This window comes from Podarcis tiliguerta (genome assembly GCF_965153285.1).
Source record: "Podarcis tiliguerta genome assembly, chromosome: 12".
Lineage (NCBI taxonomy): Eukaryota > Metazoa > Chordata > Lepidosauria > Squamata > Lacertidae > Podarcis > Podarcis tiliguerta.
In genome coordinates, this window is record NC_139545.1 from 13,598,511 (window position 1) to 13,616,543 (window position 18,033).

The window sequence follows — 18,033 nt, forward strand, 5'->3', positions numbered from 1 at the left end:
CTAGTTATCGGACACGACTAAACAACAACAATCTAGTTATCATATTTTTAAGGGGTTCCATAGATCTGTAAGTTACATTAAGCAACACTGAGTACGATTTAGAAACTAATCCTCCCCTCCCCCACTCATTGTGCTTATAGAACTTTACAAATTGTGTTAAGGGTCTCAGAGCTTCATTTGATTAAAATTAATCCAGTTAGTATTAAGATTTAACAAAGTTAAATTTATATGGTTAATAGATACAGGTTGATTGTTGATATAAAAATGTCGTAATGTGTGTTAACCTTTGGATCCCCAGGGTTCAAATTGCTTATCTCTCCCTTGCTGGGGGGGGAAAAATCCAGCAGATGTGATACTGGGATTAATGGAAAAGTTATAGGTGCAATCTTAGGTTGCCAGGTTTTCCATAGCCAAATACAGTGGTGCCCCGTAAGACGAAATTAATTCGTTCCGCGAGTCTCTTCGTCTAGCGGTTTTTTCGTCTTGCGAAGCAACCCTATTAGCGGCTTAGCAGATTAGCGCGATTAGCGGCTGTTAGCGGCTATTAAAGGCTTAAGGGATTAGCGGATTAGCTGCTAAAAGGCTATTAGCGGTTTAGCGGCTTAGAAAAAGGGGGTGGGGAGCGAAAAAAAATCTCAAAACTCGCAAGACATATTCGTCTTGCGAAGCAAGCCCATAGGGAAATTTGTCCTGCGAAGCGCGTTGAAAAACAGAAAACCCTTTCGTCTAGCGGGTTTTCCATCTTGCGAGGCATTCGACTTGCGGGGCACCACTGTAGTACAATTCTATATTTCCAGTATTGATTGAACGGCTTCCTTATTGCTGATTATTTCCTCATTATCCTGATTATTTTTTGCTCCTTCAGAAGCAATTCTAAAGTGATGCACCTGTCATTCAATGAAACAGGTGGTTTCCAGAAAAGCACACGGATTGTGGACAAGTGACAATGAAAATTACTGCAAATAGAAGGCCATAAAACACAGTTCCGGTGGAGATGGAAACAGCAGCTCCTGCAATTAAAAAGTGGGAAAGGGTTATTTTTAAATTTTGAAATGTATCAAACTTCTAGTATTTGGGAGGCATATGGGTGGATGATTCCCTGTTTGTTTGTTTGTTTGTTTGTTTACAACTGATTAGCATAATGCCTGTCATGACAATGAGGAGAATGTATATGGAGGTACGTGTCTTAGACTGAGTCAGAACTATTGGTCCATGTGGCTCAGTAATGTCCACACTGATTGGCTGGGGCTCTCTGGGGCTTCTGACACGGGTCAGAATGTACCTCCATATACATTCTCCTCATTGTCAGAATGTCCCCTGGAGATGTTGGTAGCTGAACCTAGGACCTTTGACATAGTATTGAGTAAGGCCATTCCCTGTACGGTCTCCCTCAGTGAAAGGCAGTGTTGTCCCATTCACTAGCAAGGAGTTCACAAGTCCAGTGTGTTAGTTTCCCCCCAAATGTATGAATGGTAAAAGAAATGAAAATGGGAGAAAATAAAACAAAGTGGTACACTTAGGAATACCAATGAGGTGAAGGCTCAATCTCAGTCCCTGGTGCCCCCAGCTGTTGGAATTCAAACCAACTTTTATTTGTTGTGTTTCACTGCCCTGGGATAATATGGTGCATTAATTTGAAATTTTTTAAAAAGTAAGTGTATATTCCTGAACATATCTACCGAGAAGTTTCTATAAAAACTAATCTCAGTATGATAGGAAAATGCAAAAGAAAATTATATATAAATATTTTATTGTTAATTATTCTTATTAATTATTCTTATTAATTACTTCTGGCATTTGGCAGAAGCTATATAATGACGGTGCCAGGCACACCTCTGCTACATTGCTTAGGGCTGCCACAGAAAATGCCCAATTTATATAAGGGGGAAATAGGTCCCTCCTCTTATGAAACATTTTACCATTGAGTACGCACACAAGTTTTGACGAATAATAATAGTCATTTATTATTTGATGGCCTGAGGTCATCAAAGCAAAGTATAAGATTAAGATTTTTAAAAATACCCAAAAAAAAGGGAATTCTAAAAACAGTGAGACCATTCCTACACACTCAAAAGGCAATGAAACCATTCCTACCATGGTACAAGTCATAAATGACTGGGTTGTGCCTTGGGGAAAGCCTTCTTAAACAAAACTGCCTCCAACGTTCAGTAATGTTGAACAGAGTCCCATCTGTCTCAATACGTTTTGTCTTCCTGGTTTTGGTTCCCATCTGAGATAAAAAGTGACAGAAGCTCTGGCCAAACCCACAACCCATAGCTAGTGCGCTGCTTTTGACTTGATGGGTTACAGATTATTCACATCTGATTTACACCCCCCATTTTTCATGGATGTCAGAGAGGTTTCTGCAAGCATCTTAGTAGCAGTTTTCATAGAGGAATCCAAAGGGAGGGATTGTTTCAATATCTCTTTTGGTGGAAGTCATTTTTCATGGAATGCTTTTACAGTTCTTTCTTTCTTTCTTTCTTTCTTTCTTTCTTTCTTTCTTTCTTTCTTTCTCTGCTCTGCCATGAATCGAAAAAATCTAGTTACACTTCTAGAAGTGAAAAGAACCAGGAATGACCTCTAAAATGTTGAGATATTGGGGAGTTGGGGTGGGGGCTCTAGGTTTCTTTGGCATGTGGAAAACTATCCTGGCAGGGAAAACACGTTTCCTGCTGTTTTTCTACACTAAGGAAGTGTTGCCAGGAGATGTTATATTGACGTCAACTGTTGCCCTGCTGAGAACATTATTTATTAATTTATTTAGTATATTAAGTTAAAACGAAAGTGAAAATGAACAAAAATATCTGAGGTTTGAAAGGAGGTGAGAGCAGAACATTATGGCTCAGGTAAGAACCCCTTTGAATAGGGGACATTTTCTATCAATCCCCACCCAGTCCAAAATACCTTCCCTTTGATTGTTTTCCCTTGGACTGTTTTTTTCGAAGTTAGAATTGCCACTTGACTTGCTGTCTGTTATACCCTGCTATCTCTGGCTACAAGCCAACGTGCAGTTTAGGAGCAAAGTGGCATTGAACACAGTGAGACTAACTTCTGTGTAAGAATGCTTAGGATAGTTTTGTCTCTAGATCAGAGCTTTCCAAACAGCGTGTTGCGACACATTCGTGCGTCGGCTGCAGTGTGTCGGTGTTTTCACACGAATGGTCCCTGTGCTCCTCCTGGGCTGGAAAAGGGTTAGTTTAACCTCCGGTTTGCTAGTGAAACTGAATTACTGTGTCACAAAATGCTGCGTGTATAAAAAGTGTTTCACCAGCATGAAAAGTTTGGAAAGCTCTGCTTTAGCTCCTACCCCTGCCTTGCAAGTCTGACTTACAAAAACTGCAATGAATAATCACAGGGTCCAAAGGTTCAACAATGCATCTACTTGTGGGGTGGGGGAAGAGAGCGAGGCTCCTGCAAGCCATGGATACTAAGTTTTGGTTTCTTGCAAAAAGAGATCTTGGAATGAAATCCACGATAATAGCAGCAACTCAGTAAAGCATTGGGCTCTGTACTGTTTATACACTTGTACCTCCCCAGCTGAACAGTCGCGATCCAGCTCCTGTTCCCGTGCAAGCAGCAACGCTGCTAAGCAGAGCAGCCCGATCCCACTCCTACTTGCCCGCAAGCGGGAGCAGGTGGGGCGGAGACATTCCTTGCCTGCTCGCTTGCCACTCAGGCCCGGCCTTCCCTCACTCAGCGCCAGGGCTGCCACAGCTGGAGGAGGGGGTGGTTGCAGCAGTGGTTGCAGCTGGCTGGAGCCAGCGCTGGAGGGCGGCAGGCTTGATTGTCGCCCGCCCGCCTTCCCTCACTAGGAAAATGGAAGTGTAGCACTCAAAATGGAAGTTATACTCAGAACAGAGCACGTTTGGCTTCTGGAAAAGGTTCCAAAACCGGAACACTCATTTCCAGGTTTGAAGTATTCAGGTTCCAAGTAGTTTCAGAACTAAGCTGTTGGAAAACTGAAGTGCAACTGTATTTATTTTCCCCAATTTGAACTGAATTATTTCCCCCCCGGTGGTGAATATATATACACACACACAAATAAATGGCCAGAGTTTCCACTTGGGGGGGATTTTTTAAAGCTGGATTCAGCAAAAATCAGCCAGGACGTGTGGCAGCCCTAGAATAAGAAAGAACTTTTAAAGAAGACTGGGAAAGACTTGTAGAATATTTGAAAAATCATTACAAACATAATAAAATGTTAACAGGATATCAGCGGTATGAAGTATACTGGAACAAAAAGTGAAAAGGAGAGAAAATGGAAAATATAGACTATGCAGTGGTAAAGGTTTAATAAAATGAACCATGAACGGGGGAGAAGGGAAGTCAGTGGAAAATGTATGGTTTGTATTTTGGCTTAATATAATTGTGCAAATTTGTAAAATTGAAAATGATAACTACACTAAAAAAGATAACGATGCCACAGAGTGAGGTCTGGGAGAAATATTTGCCATAAGCTACACAGGTGTAAGAAATCTGTGGTCCTCCAGATGTGGCTGGATTCGAACTCTCATCAACCCTAGCAACTATGGCTAATGTCCAGGGACTATGGGAGTTGTAGACCAGCAACATCTGGAAGGCCACATGTTCTCCATCCCTGAGCTACAGTATAAAAGAAAAGGCTGCCTCTGTGGCTGTGATCCTATGTATTTGGGAGTATGTTTTATTGAACATAGTGGGACTTACTTCTGAATAAACTTGCACAGCTGTTTTACGACACAATACATTGGCCCACTTACCTCTGGGAGAGACCAAAGCCTGGAGACCAGATTGAGATTTATCGATTGGGTTACCAACACTGGGCTATCTACGTAGGCGATGGATATGTGGTCCACCTGACTGCTGCAGGTAAGAGCTTCTCATTAGAAAGGGTGGTTTTATGAGAGGGAAGAATAAGATAGAGAACATTGGCAGATTACGCCTGAAGAAACACAGCCCTTGGGGGGGGGGAGGTTCCCCACCACTGGTTAAGGGACTAATTGTTGCTGGAAGTTCTATGTCCTGATACTTGCAATTGTTGTAAGCCAGTTAGAGGACTGCTTTGTAGCCAAGAGATTGCATTCTGGTTGGTTGTAAGTTGTTTTGGGTTGCCTTGCGCAAGATAAGAGTGACTAACAATTTTTAAAAAAATAATAGTATTTGTCAAAACAACAACGACTGGTGTCTTCTTGAAGATAATGTTGTTGATGAAATGCAGGGAATCCAGGCCTAATGGTCACTGTTTCTGAGTTTCTTTTCTCTCTCTGTTCTTGAGATGGTGGTATAGGAAATTTTTTCTGTGCCGACACAAAAAAGGCAATGGTGAAGAAAGAAAAGCTTTCAAAAGTGGCAGGAAAAGACTACTGGAAGGTCAACAACGAGAAGGACAGAAAATATAAAGCCAGGCCTGTAAGCGAAATAATTAGCATTGCAAACCAATGTGTTGGGAAGAAGATAGACTACAATGTGGTCACAAATAACTGTGAACATTTTGCCGCCATACTACGATATGGTCAACCTGACAGTAGACAGGTGTGTAGAATTCATTCATGTTTTCGTAATGGCAATCTGTGCTGTGATATTGAAATTCTTTCTAAACTCTTGATCCTGGAAAATTGGGTGAGATTAAGAAGCAGTTAATTTACTTTATTTTTATGTGAATATAATAGTTGAGGAAAAGCTGCCAAATGATAGCGATAAAATACTAATAAAAGCTAATAAAAGACTGATAAAAATAATAAAAACCGCACAACTGATGCGGAGCTCACGCCGATGCTACCACTAACGACACCATCTTTACTTGGAGTATATTGAAGGACTGCAAACCAGAACAGAAAAAAATAGATGTCATAACTTCTAAAAATAACTTGAGTTCACACATTCAAATTGTCTGAAGGAACAAATGAAAAGATTAAAAACTCAGAACTCAGGTTTCCAAATTAATGACAGGCTTGTACCCTGATGAAAAACGTTGGGTCTGTATTCTTTAAACGTTGGGCCTGTATTCTTTTTAATATTTTTCTAACTATAGCCACAGAACTCGGATTTTTGCACCAAAGCATGTTCTGTTACAAGGAATTAATTTTTAAAGCATATTTTAAACCCAGAGTTAATTGTCTTGGAATCTGAATTTCAAATCTGGCTATTTTCTGTCTCCAAAATAAACATTTAAAGCAAAGTCTCATATCAACTCAGTTGTGAGAAATGAAGGACCATCAGCCACTGTGAATAAAAATGCTTAAATCTCTTATTTTTTTGCAGGTGGAAGAACTTTCTGTTCTAAGCCGGATAACAGACATGTTCCGTTGGTAAACACCATTAGTTGGTGTTCAGTATATGATGAGACATGTGAACAAACTAAAAGACTGTTGGAGGACAATCCTAGGTTGGCTTCTAACAAGATTCCATTATAAAAGAACAAAAGAGTTATTGAATAAAAACAAAAACATCAAATCAGTCAAGACTTAGGTTTTCTGTCTTCATCCATTGGTGTGAATTTTGAAGGATGGCTCTGTTTCAGTTTGTGATTGTTTTGTAAAGTGCAAATTAGTTAAGAATTTGAATGTGAATTGAATCAAATTTCAGTTGCCAGTCTGGTCAACTTCTTTACTTGGAATGGAGGATGCCGCCATCTTGTTTCAGGCCACCCTTGACACATACAACATTTTGCTGCAGGCCTCGGTTGTTAAAAATCAATACGTGCCTGTATAAAGAATCCCACAACAGTGTAGCTTGTGAATTCATTGGCATTTGGGTTTTCATAGCCCCCTTCAACGGAGGAGGGGAAAGAGTCTTCTTTACTTGTGCGTTTAGCTGAAATCTCAGCCCTCAATCCTTCTTCCTTCACCTCAACTTCCCATTTTCTCAATATGTTTTTGCTTCCTGGTTTGGGTTCCCATCTCCCATCTGAGACCAAAAGTGACAGAACCTCTTTCTTTCTTTCTTACTTTCTCTGCTCTGCCATGAATAAAAAAAATCTAGTTAAAAGAAACTCATGAACAACAATACCATAATTAAAAATTTAAGGAGAAGGAAAAAAATATATCCAAGAAACATCATTATTAAAAAATATTGAAAGAGAATGTGCCCTGGTCTTAAAGGGTGGCTTTTCAAAGGGGGTGGGCAGGCTGGGAATCCTCATGCATTCATGGTAGGTTAAGCATAGCCCTTTGGCTCCTGGTGTTTGGACTTTGCAAATACAGTCGTACCTCGGCTCCTGAATGCCTTGGGAGTCAAACGTTCCGTCTCCCGAACAGTCAAAACCCAGAAGTGAGTGTTCCGGTTTTAGAATGTTCGTTTGGAAGCTGAATGTCTGACAGGACTCTCATGGCTTCTGATTGGCTGCAGGAGTTTCCTGCAGCCAATCAGAAGCCGTGCTATGGAAGTCGAATGTTTTGGAAGTCTAATGGACTTCCGGAACGGATTCTGTTCGACTTCCGAGGTACGACTGTACTTGGGAATGTTGTTGATGAAATAAAGACGTCCCATTAGCTAAAAACAGATGCATGTTGAATACTTAAAACACACACACAAATGGGATTTCTAAAATTGAAGGAGCAAAGGAGGCATTGAAAGTGAAGAAAGAGTTTCACATACGGGTCCACCAATTTACAGCTTCAAAAATATGGTAATGGTGTTAATGCAACTGAGCTCAAATTAGTTACTTTGCTCCAGAGCTACATTTAAAAAGGTAGAGCAAAATGCTGGTAGTGAGCTATTAATTAGGCCTTATCTGGTTCAGTACTCTTAATTTTGAAATGAATTGTTGGCTGCTTAATAACAAACACACTTCTTTGAAAGTGGATCGCAGTGACCCTGAAGAAGCTTCTTTCCACATGGATTTGCTTAGCATTACAGTGTAACAGAATTTTACGTGCAGCAGGTGGGCTGGTATTTTGGCACAATTACAGGGAGCCATAAACACCAGCCACATAGTTGTTCTCCAAGACATCTGAACATGGCGTTTCTTCACTTTGAAAATAACATGATGGCCCCATTTGCGGGTGGGAAATGGGAAGGGCCATTTTTTCAGGTGGGGGTAAAGTCCTTCTCCATACTTCTTAAACTTCTGGAAACAAGATCAGGCAGAGGATCCAAGAGCTTCCTGGAAGCTCTTCGGAAGATTTCTAGGGTGTTTAATGCTGTGAATCCTTACCTACAGTCAACCCATGTAATTATGCAAGTCCTATATCACAAAATGCAAATAAGTCTCCAGTGACTTCATTGCAATGGAAGCAGAACCTGAGGGCCTGAACTCCTCAATTCTTGGAGAATTGGGGCACACACACACACACACAGAGAGAGAGAGAGAGAGAGAGAGACAGTCAGACAGACAGACAGACAAACAAACACACTCATCAAAGCAGGTACAAGGATCAGAAAGGAAAAAAAGCATCACCTGCTTGAGAGGTGGGGAACCTGTGACCCTGCAGACATTGGCCATGGTGATGGCCAATGGAGTCCAACAATATGTAGAGAGCAGCATGTTGGCTACCCCTGCCTCAGACAGAGATTGTGGTGAATTGGTCTTGTAGGGCAGGAAACTATTGCAGAACAGCCAGAACATCAATACAAGGAGCCTAGCAGGCTGGGAGGACAGGAAAAAAGTGATTTGGTTATTTTACATTTTGTTGTGCAATTGGGTAGAAGTCTTTTCCTTACACTTCTAGAAGTGAAAGGAACCAGGAATGACCTTTAAAATGCTGGAATATTGGGTGGGGGCTCTAGGCCTCTTTGGCATGTGGAAAACTATCCTGGCAAGTGTTGCCAGGAGATGTTATACTGATGACAACTGTTGCCTTGCTAATAACAGGTTGTTTTTTAAGGCTATAAAGTGAAAATGAAACTGAAAAAGATGTATAAATATCTGAGGACTGAAAGGAGGTGAGAGCAGAACATTATGGCACAGGTAAGTACCTCTTTGCATTGGGGACATTGGCTATTGATCCCCACGCAGTCCAAAATACCTTCCCTTTGATTGTCTTACCTTTGACTGTTTTTTCAAAGGAAGAGTTGCCACTTGACTTGCTGTCTGCCTTATACTGCTATCTCTGCTGCAAGCCAACGTACGTTGAACACAGTGAGACTAACCTCTGTGTAAGAATGCTTAGGATAGTTTTGTCTCTAGCTCAGAGCTTTCCAAACTGCGTGTTGCGACACATTCGTGTGTCGGCTGCAGTGTGTCGGTGTTTTCACATGAATGCTGCCTGCGCTCCTCCCGGGCTGGAAAGGGGATAGTTTAACCTCTGGTATGCTAGTGAAACTGAATTACGGTGTCACAAAATGCTGCGTGTATAAAAAGTGTGTCACCAGCAAGAAAAGTTTGGAAAGCTCTGCTTTAGCTCCTTTCCCCTGCCTTGCAAGTCTGACTTACAAAAACTGCGATGAATAATCACAGGGTCCAATGGTTGAAAAATTCATCTACTTGTGGGGTGGGGGAAGAGAGCGAGGCTCCTGCAAGCCATAGATACTAAGTTTTGATTTCTTGCAAAAAGAGAGCTTGGAATGAAAACCACGATAATAGCAGCAACTCAGTAAAGTGCTGGGCTCTGTACTGTTTATATGCTTGCAATTGTAAGTTTTCTTGAGTTAAATATTTTTATTTAAGTTTGCTTGACTTTCATTTTTATACTTTATTTTATTGTGCAATAGTTGAGCTGATTTTTGTTTCTACCTTGGCTCGTTATAAAACCAATAAACATTTCATCTTTAAAAAAGAGTAAACAGCTGGACACTAGAACTGGGAAGAAAGGAAAGCAGACCTCAAGAGCAGGAAAGAGCTAAGGATAGGGGGATTTCGTCAGTGAAAGGGGATTTCCATCTGGCCTTGCAGCATGTGTTGGATGGGGCAGGAGATGATGCGGTGCTTTTTTCAGACTTAAAGAACATGAGAATAGCCTGCTAGATCAGGCAATGGCCCATCAACCTAGTCCAGCATCCTGTTCTCATAGTGGAACAGGTGGCGCTGTGGACTAAACCACTGAGCCTCTTCAGCTTGCTGATTGGAAGGTCAGCGGTTCGAATCCCCGTGAGCTCCCATCTGTCCCAGTTTCTGCCAACCTACCAGTTCGAAAGCACACCAGCACAAATAGATAAATAGGCATTGCTGCGGGGGGGGGTCAGGTAAACGGCATTTCCATGTGCATTCCTTGCCTGCTCGCTTGCCACTCTGGCCCAGCCTTCCCTCACTCAGCGCCGGGGCTGCCAGAGCTGGAGGAGGGGGTGGTTGCTGTTATGGCAGCAGCGGCAGGACCCAGCCCTGGATGGCGGCAGGTGCCTGCTTGCTTGTCGCCTGCCTGCCTTCCCTCACTAGGAACATGGAAGTGTGGCACTCAAAATGGAAGTTATACTCAGAACAGAGCATGTTCGGCTTCTGAAAAAGGTTCCAAAACTGGAACACTCATTTCCGGGTTTGAAATATTCAGGTTCCAAGTAGTACAAGAACTAAGCTGTTCGTAAACTGAGGTGCAACTGTATTTATTTCCCCAAATTTGAACTGTATTTATTTCCCCCCCTAGTGGTGAACACACACACACACACACACAAATACACACGTGGCCAGAGTTTCCACTTTAGGGAGATTTTTTAAAGCTGGATTCAGCAAAAATCAGGCAAGACGTGTGGCAGCCCTAGAATGAGAAATAACTTTTAAAGAAGACTGGGAAAGATTTGTGGAATATTTGAAAAATCATTACAAACATATTAAAATGTTAACAGGATATCAGCGGTATGAAGTTTACTGGAACAAAAAGTGAAAAAGAGAGAAAATGGAAAATATAGACTATGCAGTGGTAAAGATTTAATAAAATGAACCATGGATGGGGAGAAGGGAAGTCAGTGGAAAATGTATGTGTCAGGGGTTCAGGAGCAGAGTCACAGGAGAGGGAAGAAACGGAGAGCGAGGGGGAGGAGTCGGAAGGAAATGTCAGCGGCGACAGTAGTCCGAGGTCTCTGAGCCTCTCCAGTGACTCGGAGGATTCACAGAAAGGGGCCCCCATGGTCAGGGCAAGGGGAGTGCCCAGGGGGACACCTCGGGAAGGAGGGGACTCAGAGAGTAGCAGCTGGAAATCCGGGCCAGCGTCCCCCCCAGAGTGCAGTAGGGGGGAGGAGTCCAAGGCATCGGGATCAGGGAGCGCGCAGGCAGAGGGAGAACGTGAGGCAGGACTGACCACACCCTCGTCAGGGAGCGAGGAAACGGTCATCCGGAAAGTAAAACGCGCGCGCGCGCCAAGTTCAAATGTACAGGAGGGCGGCAAAGTGGGCAGCCCGGGTAGGGAGCCAGGTCCTAAAGCCCGCCGAAGAGAGGGGGAGGAGTCAGAGGGGTCAAGCTCTGCGTCGGAAGAGTCCAGGAGGAATGAGACCCCGGGGGGTAGTAAGACCCAGAGGAAGAGAGAGAGAAGGAAGAGGTGGAGTAAGATTAGAGTATTAAACTGGTGCACAGGGGGTGGAGATCCAGACAGAGCTTCGCCGGTCTAAAGTCCAGACGTAGGGCTGGGACGCTGAGACTTGTAAATGGAGACTATTCTTCAATAAAGACCTTGATACTGTACGATCGGCTAGCGTTGGTCCTTGGTGAGCTGGGACCCGGAGCCAGCTCTGACAGTATGGTTTGTATTTTGGCTTAATATTATTGTGCAAATTTGTAAAATTGAAAATGATAAATATAATAAAAAAGATAATGATGCCACAGAGTGAGGTCTGGGATAAATATTTGCCATAAGCTACACAGGTGTAAGAAATCTGTGGTCCTCCAGATGTGGCTGGATTCGAACTCTCATCAACCCTAGCAACTATGGCTAATGTCCAGGGACTATGGGAGTTGTGGTCCAGCAACATCCGGAAGGCCACAAATTCTCCATCCCTGAGCTACAGTATAAAAGAAAAGGCTGCCTCTGTGGCTGTGATCCTATGTATTTGGGAGTGTGTTTCATTGAACCTAATGAGACTTACTTCTGAATTAACTTGCACAGAAGTTTTACGACGCACTACATTGGCCCACTTACGTCTGGCAGAGACCAAAGCCTGGAGACCAGATTGAGATTTATCGATTGGGTTACCAACACTGGGCTATCTACGTAGGCGATGGATATGTGGTCCACCTGACTTCTACAGGTAAGAGCTTCTCATTATTTCCTAGAAAGGTGACTAACAATTTTTTTAAAAATAATAGTGTTTGTCAAAACAACAACTGATGTCTTCTTGAAGACAGTGTTGTTGATGAAATGCAGGGAATCCAGGCCTAATGGTCACTGTTTCTGAGTTTCTTTTCTCTCTCTGTTCTTGAGATGGGAGAACAGGAAATTTTTTCTCTACTTCTCTGCCTGCCGACACAACAAAGGCAATGGTGAAGAAAGAAAAGCTTTCATATGTGGCGGGGATAAGCAAATGGGCGGTCAACAACAAGAAGGACAGAAAATATAAACCCAGGCCTGTAAGCGAAATAATTAGCATTGCAAACCAATGTGTTGGGATGGAGATAGACTACGACGTGCTCACGATGAACTGTGAACATTTTGCCGCCATACTACGATATGGCCAACCTGACAGTAGACAGGTGTGTAGAATTTATTCATGTTTTCAAGGTGGCAATCTGTGCTGTGATATTGAAATTCTTTCTAAACTCTTGATCCTGGAAAATTAGGTGAGATTAAGAAGCAGTTAATTTACTTTATTTTTATGTGGATATAATAGTTGAGGAAAAGCTGCCAAATGATAGATATAAAATACTAATAAAAGCTAATAAAAGACTGATAAAAATAATAAAAACCGCACGACTGATGCGGAGCTCACGCCGATGCTACCACTAACGACGCCATCTTTACTTGGAGTATATTGAAGGACTGCAAACCAGAACAGAAAAAAATGGATATCATAACTTCTAAAAATAACTTGAGTTCACACATTCAAATTGTCTGAAGGAACAAATGAAAAGATTAAAAACTCAGAACTCAGGTTTCCAAATTAATGACAGGCTTGTACCCTGATGAAAAACGTTGGGTCTGTATTCTTTTAATATTTTTCTAACTATAGCCACAGAACTCGGATTTTTGCACCAAAGCATGTTCTGTTACAAGGAATTAATTTTTAAAGCATATTTTAAACCCAGAGTTAATTGCCTTGGAATCTGAATTTCAAATCTACTATTTTCTGTCTCCAAAATAAACATTTAAAGCAAAGTTTCATATCAACTCAGTTGTGAGAAATGAAGGACCATCAGCCACTGTGAATAAAAATGCTTAAATCTCTTATTTTTTGCAGGTGGAAGAACTTTCTTTTCTAAACTGGATAGCAGACAAGATCGGTTTGTAAACATCATTAGTTGGTGTTCAATCTAAAAGACTATTGGAGGATAACCCTAGGCTGGCTTGTAACAAGATCCCATTATAAAAGAACAAGAGTTATTGAATAAAAACGAAAACATCAAATCAATCAAGATTTAGGTTTTCTGTCTTCATCCTTTGGTGTGAATTTTGAAGGATGGCTCTGTTTCAGTTTGTGATTGTTTTGTAAAGTGCAAATTAGTTAAGAATTTGAATGTGAATTGAATCAAATTTCTCCCTGCTACCTCTAGATGTGGCAGAAGCCACTGATCAACGTTGAAGTAAGGTTCAGTTGCCAGTCTCGTCAACTTCTTTACTTGGAATGGAGGATGCCGCCATCTTGTTTCAGGCCACCCTTGACACATACAACATTTTGCTGCAGGCCTCGGTTGTTAAAAATCAATACATGCCTGTATAAAGAATCCCACAACAGTGTAGCTTGTGAATTCATTGGCATTTGGGTTTTCATAGCCCCCTTCAATGGAGGAGGGGAAAGAGTCTTCTTTACTTGTGCGTTTAGCTGAAATCTCAGCCCTCAATCCTTCTTCCTTCATCCCAACTTCCCATTTTCTCAATATGTTTTTGCTTCCTGGTTTTGGTTCCCATCTGAGACCAAAAGTGACAGAAGCTCTGGCCAAACCCACAACCCATAGCTAGTGCGCTGCTTTTGACTTGATGGGTTACAGATTATTCACATCTGATTTACACCCCCCATTTTTCATGGATGTCAGTGAGGTTTCTGCAAGCATCTTAGTAGCAGTGTTCATAGAGGAATCCAAAGGGAGGGATTGTTTCAATATCTCTTTTGGTGGAAGTCATTTTTCATGGAATGCTTTTCCACTTCTTTCTTTCTTTCTCTGTCTGCCATGAATCGAAAAAATCTAGTTAAGAGAAACGACACCATAATTAAAAATTAAAGGAGAAGGGAAAAATGATATCCAAGGCACATCCATATTAAAAAATATTGAAATAGAATGTGCTCTGGTCTTCAAGGATGGCTTTTCAAAGGGGGTGGGCAGGCTGGGAATAATCATGCATTCATGGTAGGTTAAGCATTGCCCTTTGGCTCCTGGTGTTTGGACTTTGCAAATACAGCCGTACCTTGGCTCCCGAATGCCTTGGGAGTCAAACGTTCCGGCTCCCAGACAATTGAAAACCGGAAGTGTGTGTTCATTAATGGGATGAATGATAAAAAAAAGAGGAACAGAACTGAACAATTTCTAAAAAAGAAAAATTTAGATATTATTTGTTTACAAGAAACATATGTGGCAAGAAGACAGAAAAAGATATTGATTAATAAAAGATTGGGAAATGAATTTATATCTTCGGACAAGCAGAAAAAAAGAGGAGTGGTCATCTATATAAAAAACAAAATCGAAGCCCAACAAATATTCAAAGATGAAGAAGGAAGGATAATAGCGGTTTGGATCAAATGGCAAGGAGAAAATTTAATTATAGTCGGGATCTACACACCTAATGGAAATAAGACTGAGTTCTACAAAATTTTAGAAGAAAAACTATTTGAGTATATGGACCAGAAAATAATAATAATGGGAGATATGAATGGAGTGGTTTCACTAGAAATGGATAGACTCAGAGAGGGAGCAAGTAAAGAAGGGAGACTACCGAAATCGTTTTTCTCAACGACAAAGAATTGTAATTTGATAGACATTTGGCGACTTAGACACCCATTGGACAAGCAGTTTACTTATCATTCGGAACCGAACCAGTCAATGTTAAGGATAGATCAAATATGGATTTTGAGCGAACTTACTCCAAGAACCCAACAAATAGAAATCCAACCGAAGGTGATTTCAGACCATAATCCAATAAAATTCGAATTGAAAGTTTTAGTGGAAAGAACCTTCAGATGGAAGGTCCTCTGTGAACTTTTGGTCTCTTAAGTATCTAATCTTCCCAGTCATCTTATCCAACTCGGCATAGTCTAGCAACTTCAATCTCCAGTCTTCCATTGTCGGTATTTCCTGTTGTTTCCACTTCTGAGCCAGCAACACCCTTGCAGCTGTCACTGCATATTGGAAAAACTTACTGTCCTTTCTCTTAATCTCCTTTCCTAAAATACCTAACAGAAAGACCTCTGGCTTCTTTGTAAAAGTATATTTTAAAATCTTTTTCAATTCATTATATATCATTTCCCAGAAGCCTTTCACTTTCTTACATTCCCACCACATGTGGTAGAATGAACCTTCTTTTTCTTTACATTTCAAACACTTATTGCATGTCTTATACATTTTCGCTAGTTTTACCGGTGTTATATACCATCTATAAAACATTTTCATAACATTTTCTTTTAGTGTCATACATGCTATAAATTTTAGGTTTTCCTTCCACAGTCTTTCCCATTCTTCAAATTGAATATTATAACCAAAGTCTCTGGCCCAATGTATCATTACCGACTTGACTTCCTCGTCTTTCAGATTCCACTCCAATAACAACTTATACATTTTAGACAGAGTTTTAGATTCCTTATATACTATTTCTGACTGGAATATTGAGTCCTTATCTGCATAACCGCATTCTTTTACATCTTTCCTGAACATTTCATTTGTTTGATAATAATGTAACCAATCATATACATATTTTTTGACTTGCTTATATGGTGTCATTTTCCATTTTCCTCCCTCTTTAAATAGCAATTGGCCATATGTGGCCCAATTGCCTCTCATATTAGTTTTCTTTACACTCATGACTTCTAGAGGGGATAACCAGTGTGGTACTCTAGGTTCTAATAGGTTTTTATACCTATCCCATACTTCAATTAAAGGGCCTCGGAAGATGTGGTTCTGAAAACCTTTATGCACTTTCCTTTTGTCCCTCCACAAATACGCGTGCCATCCAAATCTGTTATCATATCCTTCTAAGTCCAACAGTTCTTTATTGTCTAATTTTATCCATTCTTTCAACCAGCAAAGGCATGATGCCTCATAGTATAATTTCAAATCAGGCAGGGCAAAGCCTCCTCTTTCTCTGACATCTGTTAATAATTTAAATTGAATTCTCGGCTTTTTGCCCTGCCATATATACCTTGAAATCGCTCTTTGCCATTCTTTAAAAAATCTGACCCCCTTAATAATAGGGATAGTCTGAAATAGAAATAACATTCTTGGCAACACGTTCATCTTAATTGTAGATATTCTTCCCCAAAATGATAATTTCATTCTTCCCCACACCTCCAGGTCCTTTCTTATTGCATTCCACACCGGTTCATAGTTGTTCTTAAATAGGTCTGTATTCTTTGAGGTTAGCCATATTCCTAAATATTTCACCTTTTTAACCGCCTCTATTTCAATTTGCTGTTGCATTATTTCAATTGCGCTTTGGTCCATATTATTCACAATCATTTTCATTTTTTTCTTATTTAATTTGAAACCTGCCACTTCTCCAAATTTGTCCATTTCCTCTATTACTTCTTTAGCAGTAGTTGTTGGTTCTTCAATTGTTACCACCAGATCATATGCAAATGCTTTAATTTTATATTCTATTTGGCCTATCGTCACTCCTTTTATATTTCCATTTTGTCTTATCGAATTTAGAAGGACTTCTAACACCGTTATAAATAATAGTGGCGAAAGTGGACATCCCTGTCTTGTTCCTTTAGAGATTTTCAGCTCTTCTGTAATAACATTGTTTATTATAAGTTTAGCTTTTTGTTCTGTATAAATTGCCTTAATTCCATTGAAGAATTCTTCACCAACTTCCATATGTTCTAAGTTTTTCAACATAAAGTCCCATGCTATATTGTCAAATGCCTTTTCTGCATCCACAAACATCAACATGGCTTGTTTCTCAATCCTGACAGACAGATATTCCATAACATTGATTATATTTCTTATATTGTCTTTCATCTGCCTGCCTGGAAGGAAACCCGCCTGATCCTTATGGATGAATCCTTGTAGTATTCTTTTCAATCTCTTCGCAAGTATCCCTGCGAATATTTTGTAATCTGTGTTCAACAATGAAATCGGCCTATAATTTTTGACCTGAGTTAGGTCTGAGTCTTGTTTTGGCAGGAACGTAATATATGCTTCTTTCCATGTTTCTGGGATGTCTCTTTCTTTTAAGATGTTATTCATAACTTCCTTCAACGGTGTCAGCACAATGGATTTCATTTCTTTGTAGTAATTTGTGGTGAATCCATCTGGCCCTGGAGCTTTTCTCCTCTTCAAATCTTTTATCACTTCTTTTATCTCCTCAATTTCTATCTGGGTATTTAGCTGCTGTTTTTTGTCAGTCGGGATCGTCTGCACCTTTTTCTCTTTCAGGTATCTCTCTATTTTCCTCAAATTGTTTCTTTCTTTATTTTTGTACAGTCTTCTGTAATAGTCCAAGAATCCTTTTCTTATTTCTTTCGGATTGACTATCTCTTCTCCTTCCACCATGATTTTGTTTATTGTGTTCTGTTCTTTCCTTTTTTTGATTTTCCAGGCAAGCCATTTTCCTGATTTATTTGCAAATTCAAAGTTGTTTTGTCTCAATCTTTTAATGTTCCATTCTACTTCTTTATTTATTATCATTGCAAATTGAGTCTGTAGTACTTTAATATTTTCTTTTACCTTTCGGTTGTTCGGATGCTTAATTAGTTTTTGTTCATTGTCCATTATTTGCTTCAATATTTCTTTTTTACCTTTTTCCCTATTTTTATTCTTAATTGAATTCTGCTGGATGAAAAATCCTCTCATCACTGCTTTGCTTGCATCCCAAACCACATTCA

The 18,033-nt window shown here is 40.4% G+C and overlaps 2 protein-coding genes and 1 long non-coding RNA gene across 5 annotated transcripts; 2 read left to right on the forward strand and 1 right to left on the reverse strand.

Moving 5' to 3' along the window:
• Positions 1–1,100: 1,100 nt before the first annotated feature.
• On the reverse strand, positions 1,101–8,486 carry LOC310660515. The gene is made up of 2 exons (XR_014503468.1): positions 8,381–8,486; positions 1,101–2,522 (listed from the first exon to the last, which is right to left on the reverse strand). It is a non-coding gene; the product is annotated as an uncharacterized lncRNA (long non-coding RNA).
• Positions 2,740–13,410, forward strand: LOC310660460 (phospholipase A and acyltransferase 4-like). 3 transcript variants are annotated; one of them, XR_014503377.1, is made up of 5 exons: positions 2,754–2,849; positions 4,710–4,851; positions 5,258–5,514; positions 6,244–6,367; positions 13,341–13,410. XR_014503377.1 is itself a non-coding variant. In XM_083405252.1 (4 exons), the coding sequence occupies exons 1-4, from the start codon at positions 2,841–2,843 to the stop codon at positions 6,292–6,294; spliced, it is 336 nt and encodes a 111-aa protein (XP_083261378.1). In that variant the 5' UTR covers positions 2,740–2,840; the 3' UTR covers positions 6,295–6,438. The 3 variants fall into 3 exon arrangements, 2 of the variants coding, with proteins under 2 accessions (XP_083261378.1, XP_083261377.1); XM_083405252.1 differs by lacking the exon at positions 13,341–13,410 and having other exon boundaries at positions 2,740–2,849; positions 5,258–5,391; positions 6,244–6,438; XM_083405251.1 differs by lacking the exon at positions 13,341–13,410 and having other exon boundaries at positions 2,758–2,849; positions 6,244–6,438.
• LOC310660457 (phospholipase A and acyltransferase 3-like) lies at positions 8,800–13,410 on the forward strand. Its single transcript, XM_083405247.1, has 4 exons — positions 8,800–8,890; positions 11,952–12,093; positions 12,267–12,535; positions 13,240–13,410. The coding sequence occupies exons 1-4, from the start codon at positions 8,882–8,884 to the stop codon at positions 13,288–13,290; spliced, it is 471 nt and encodes a 156-aa protein (XP_083261373.1). The 5' UTR covers positions 8,800–8,881; the 3' UTR covers positions 13,291–13,410.
• Positions 13,411–18,033: the final 4,623 nt, after the last annotated feature.

Bases quoted from the DNA above. Each gene is read 5' to 3' on its own strand.
- LOC310660460 (XM_083405251.1), top strand. The intron at 4,852-5,257 runs GTAAGAGCTTCT...TCTGTTCTTGAG, and splicing joins GGTCCACCTGACTGCTGCAG to ATGGTGGTATAGGAAATTTT. The intron at 5,515-6,243 runs GTGTGTAGAATT...ATTTTTTTGCAG, and splicing joins GTCAACCTGACAGTAGACAG to GTGGAAGAACTTTCTGTTCT.
- LOC310660457 (XM_083405247.1), top strand. The intron at 12,094-12,266 runs GTAAGAGCTTCT...TCTGTTCTTGAG, and splicing joins GGTCCACCTGACTTCTACAG to ATGGGAGAACAGGAAATTTT. The intron at 12,536-13,239 runs GTGTGTAGAATT...TATTTTTTGCAG, and splicing joins GCCAACCTGACAGTAGACAG to GTGGAAGAACTTTCTTTTCT.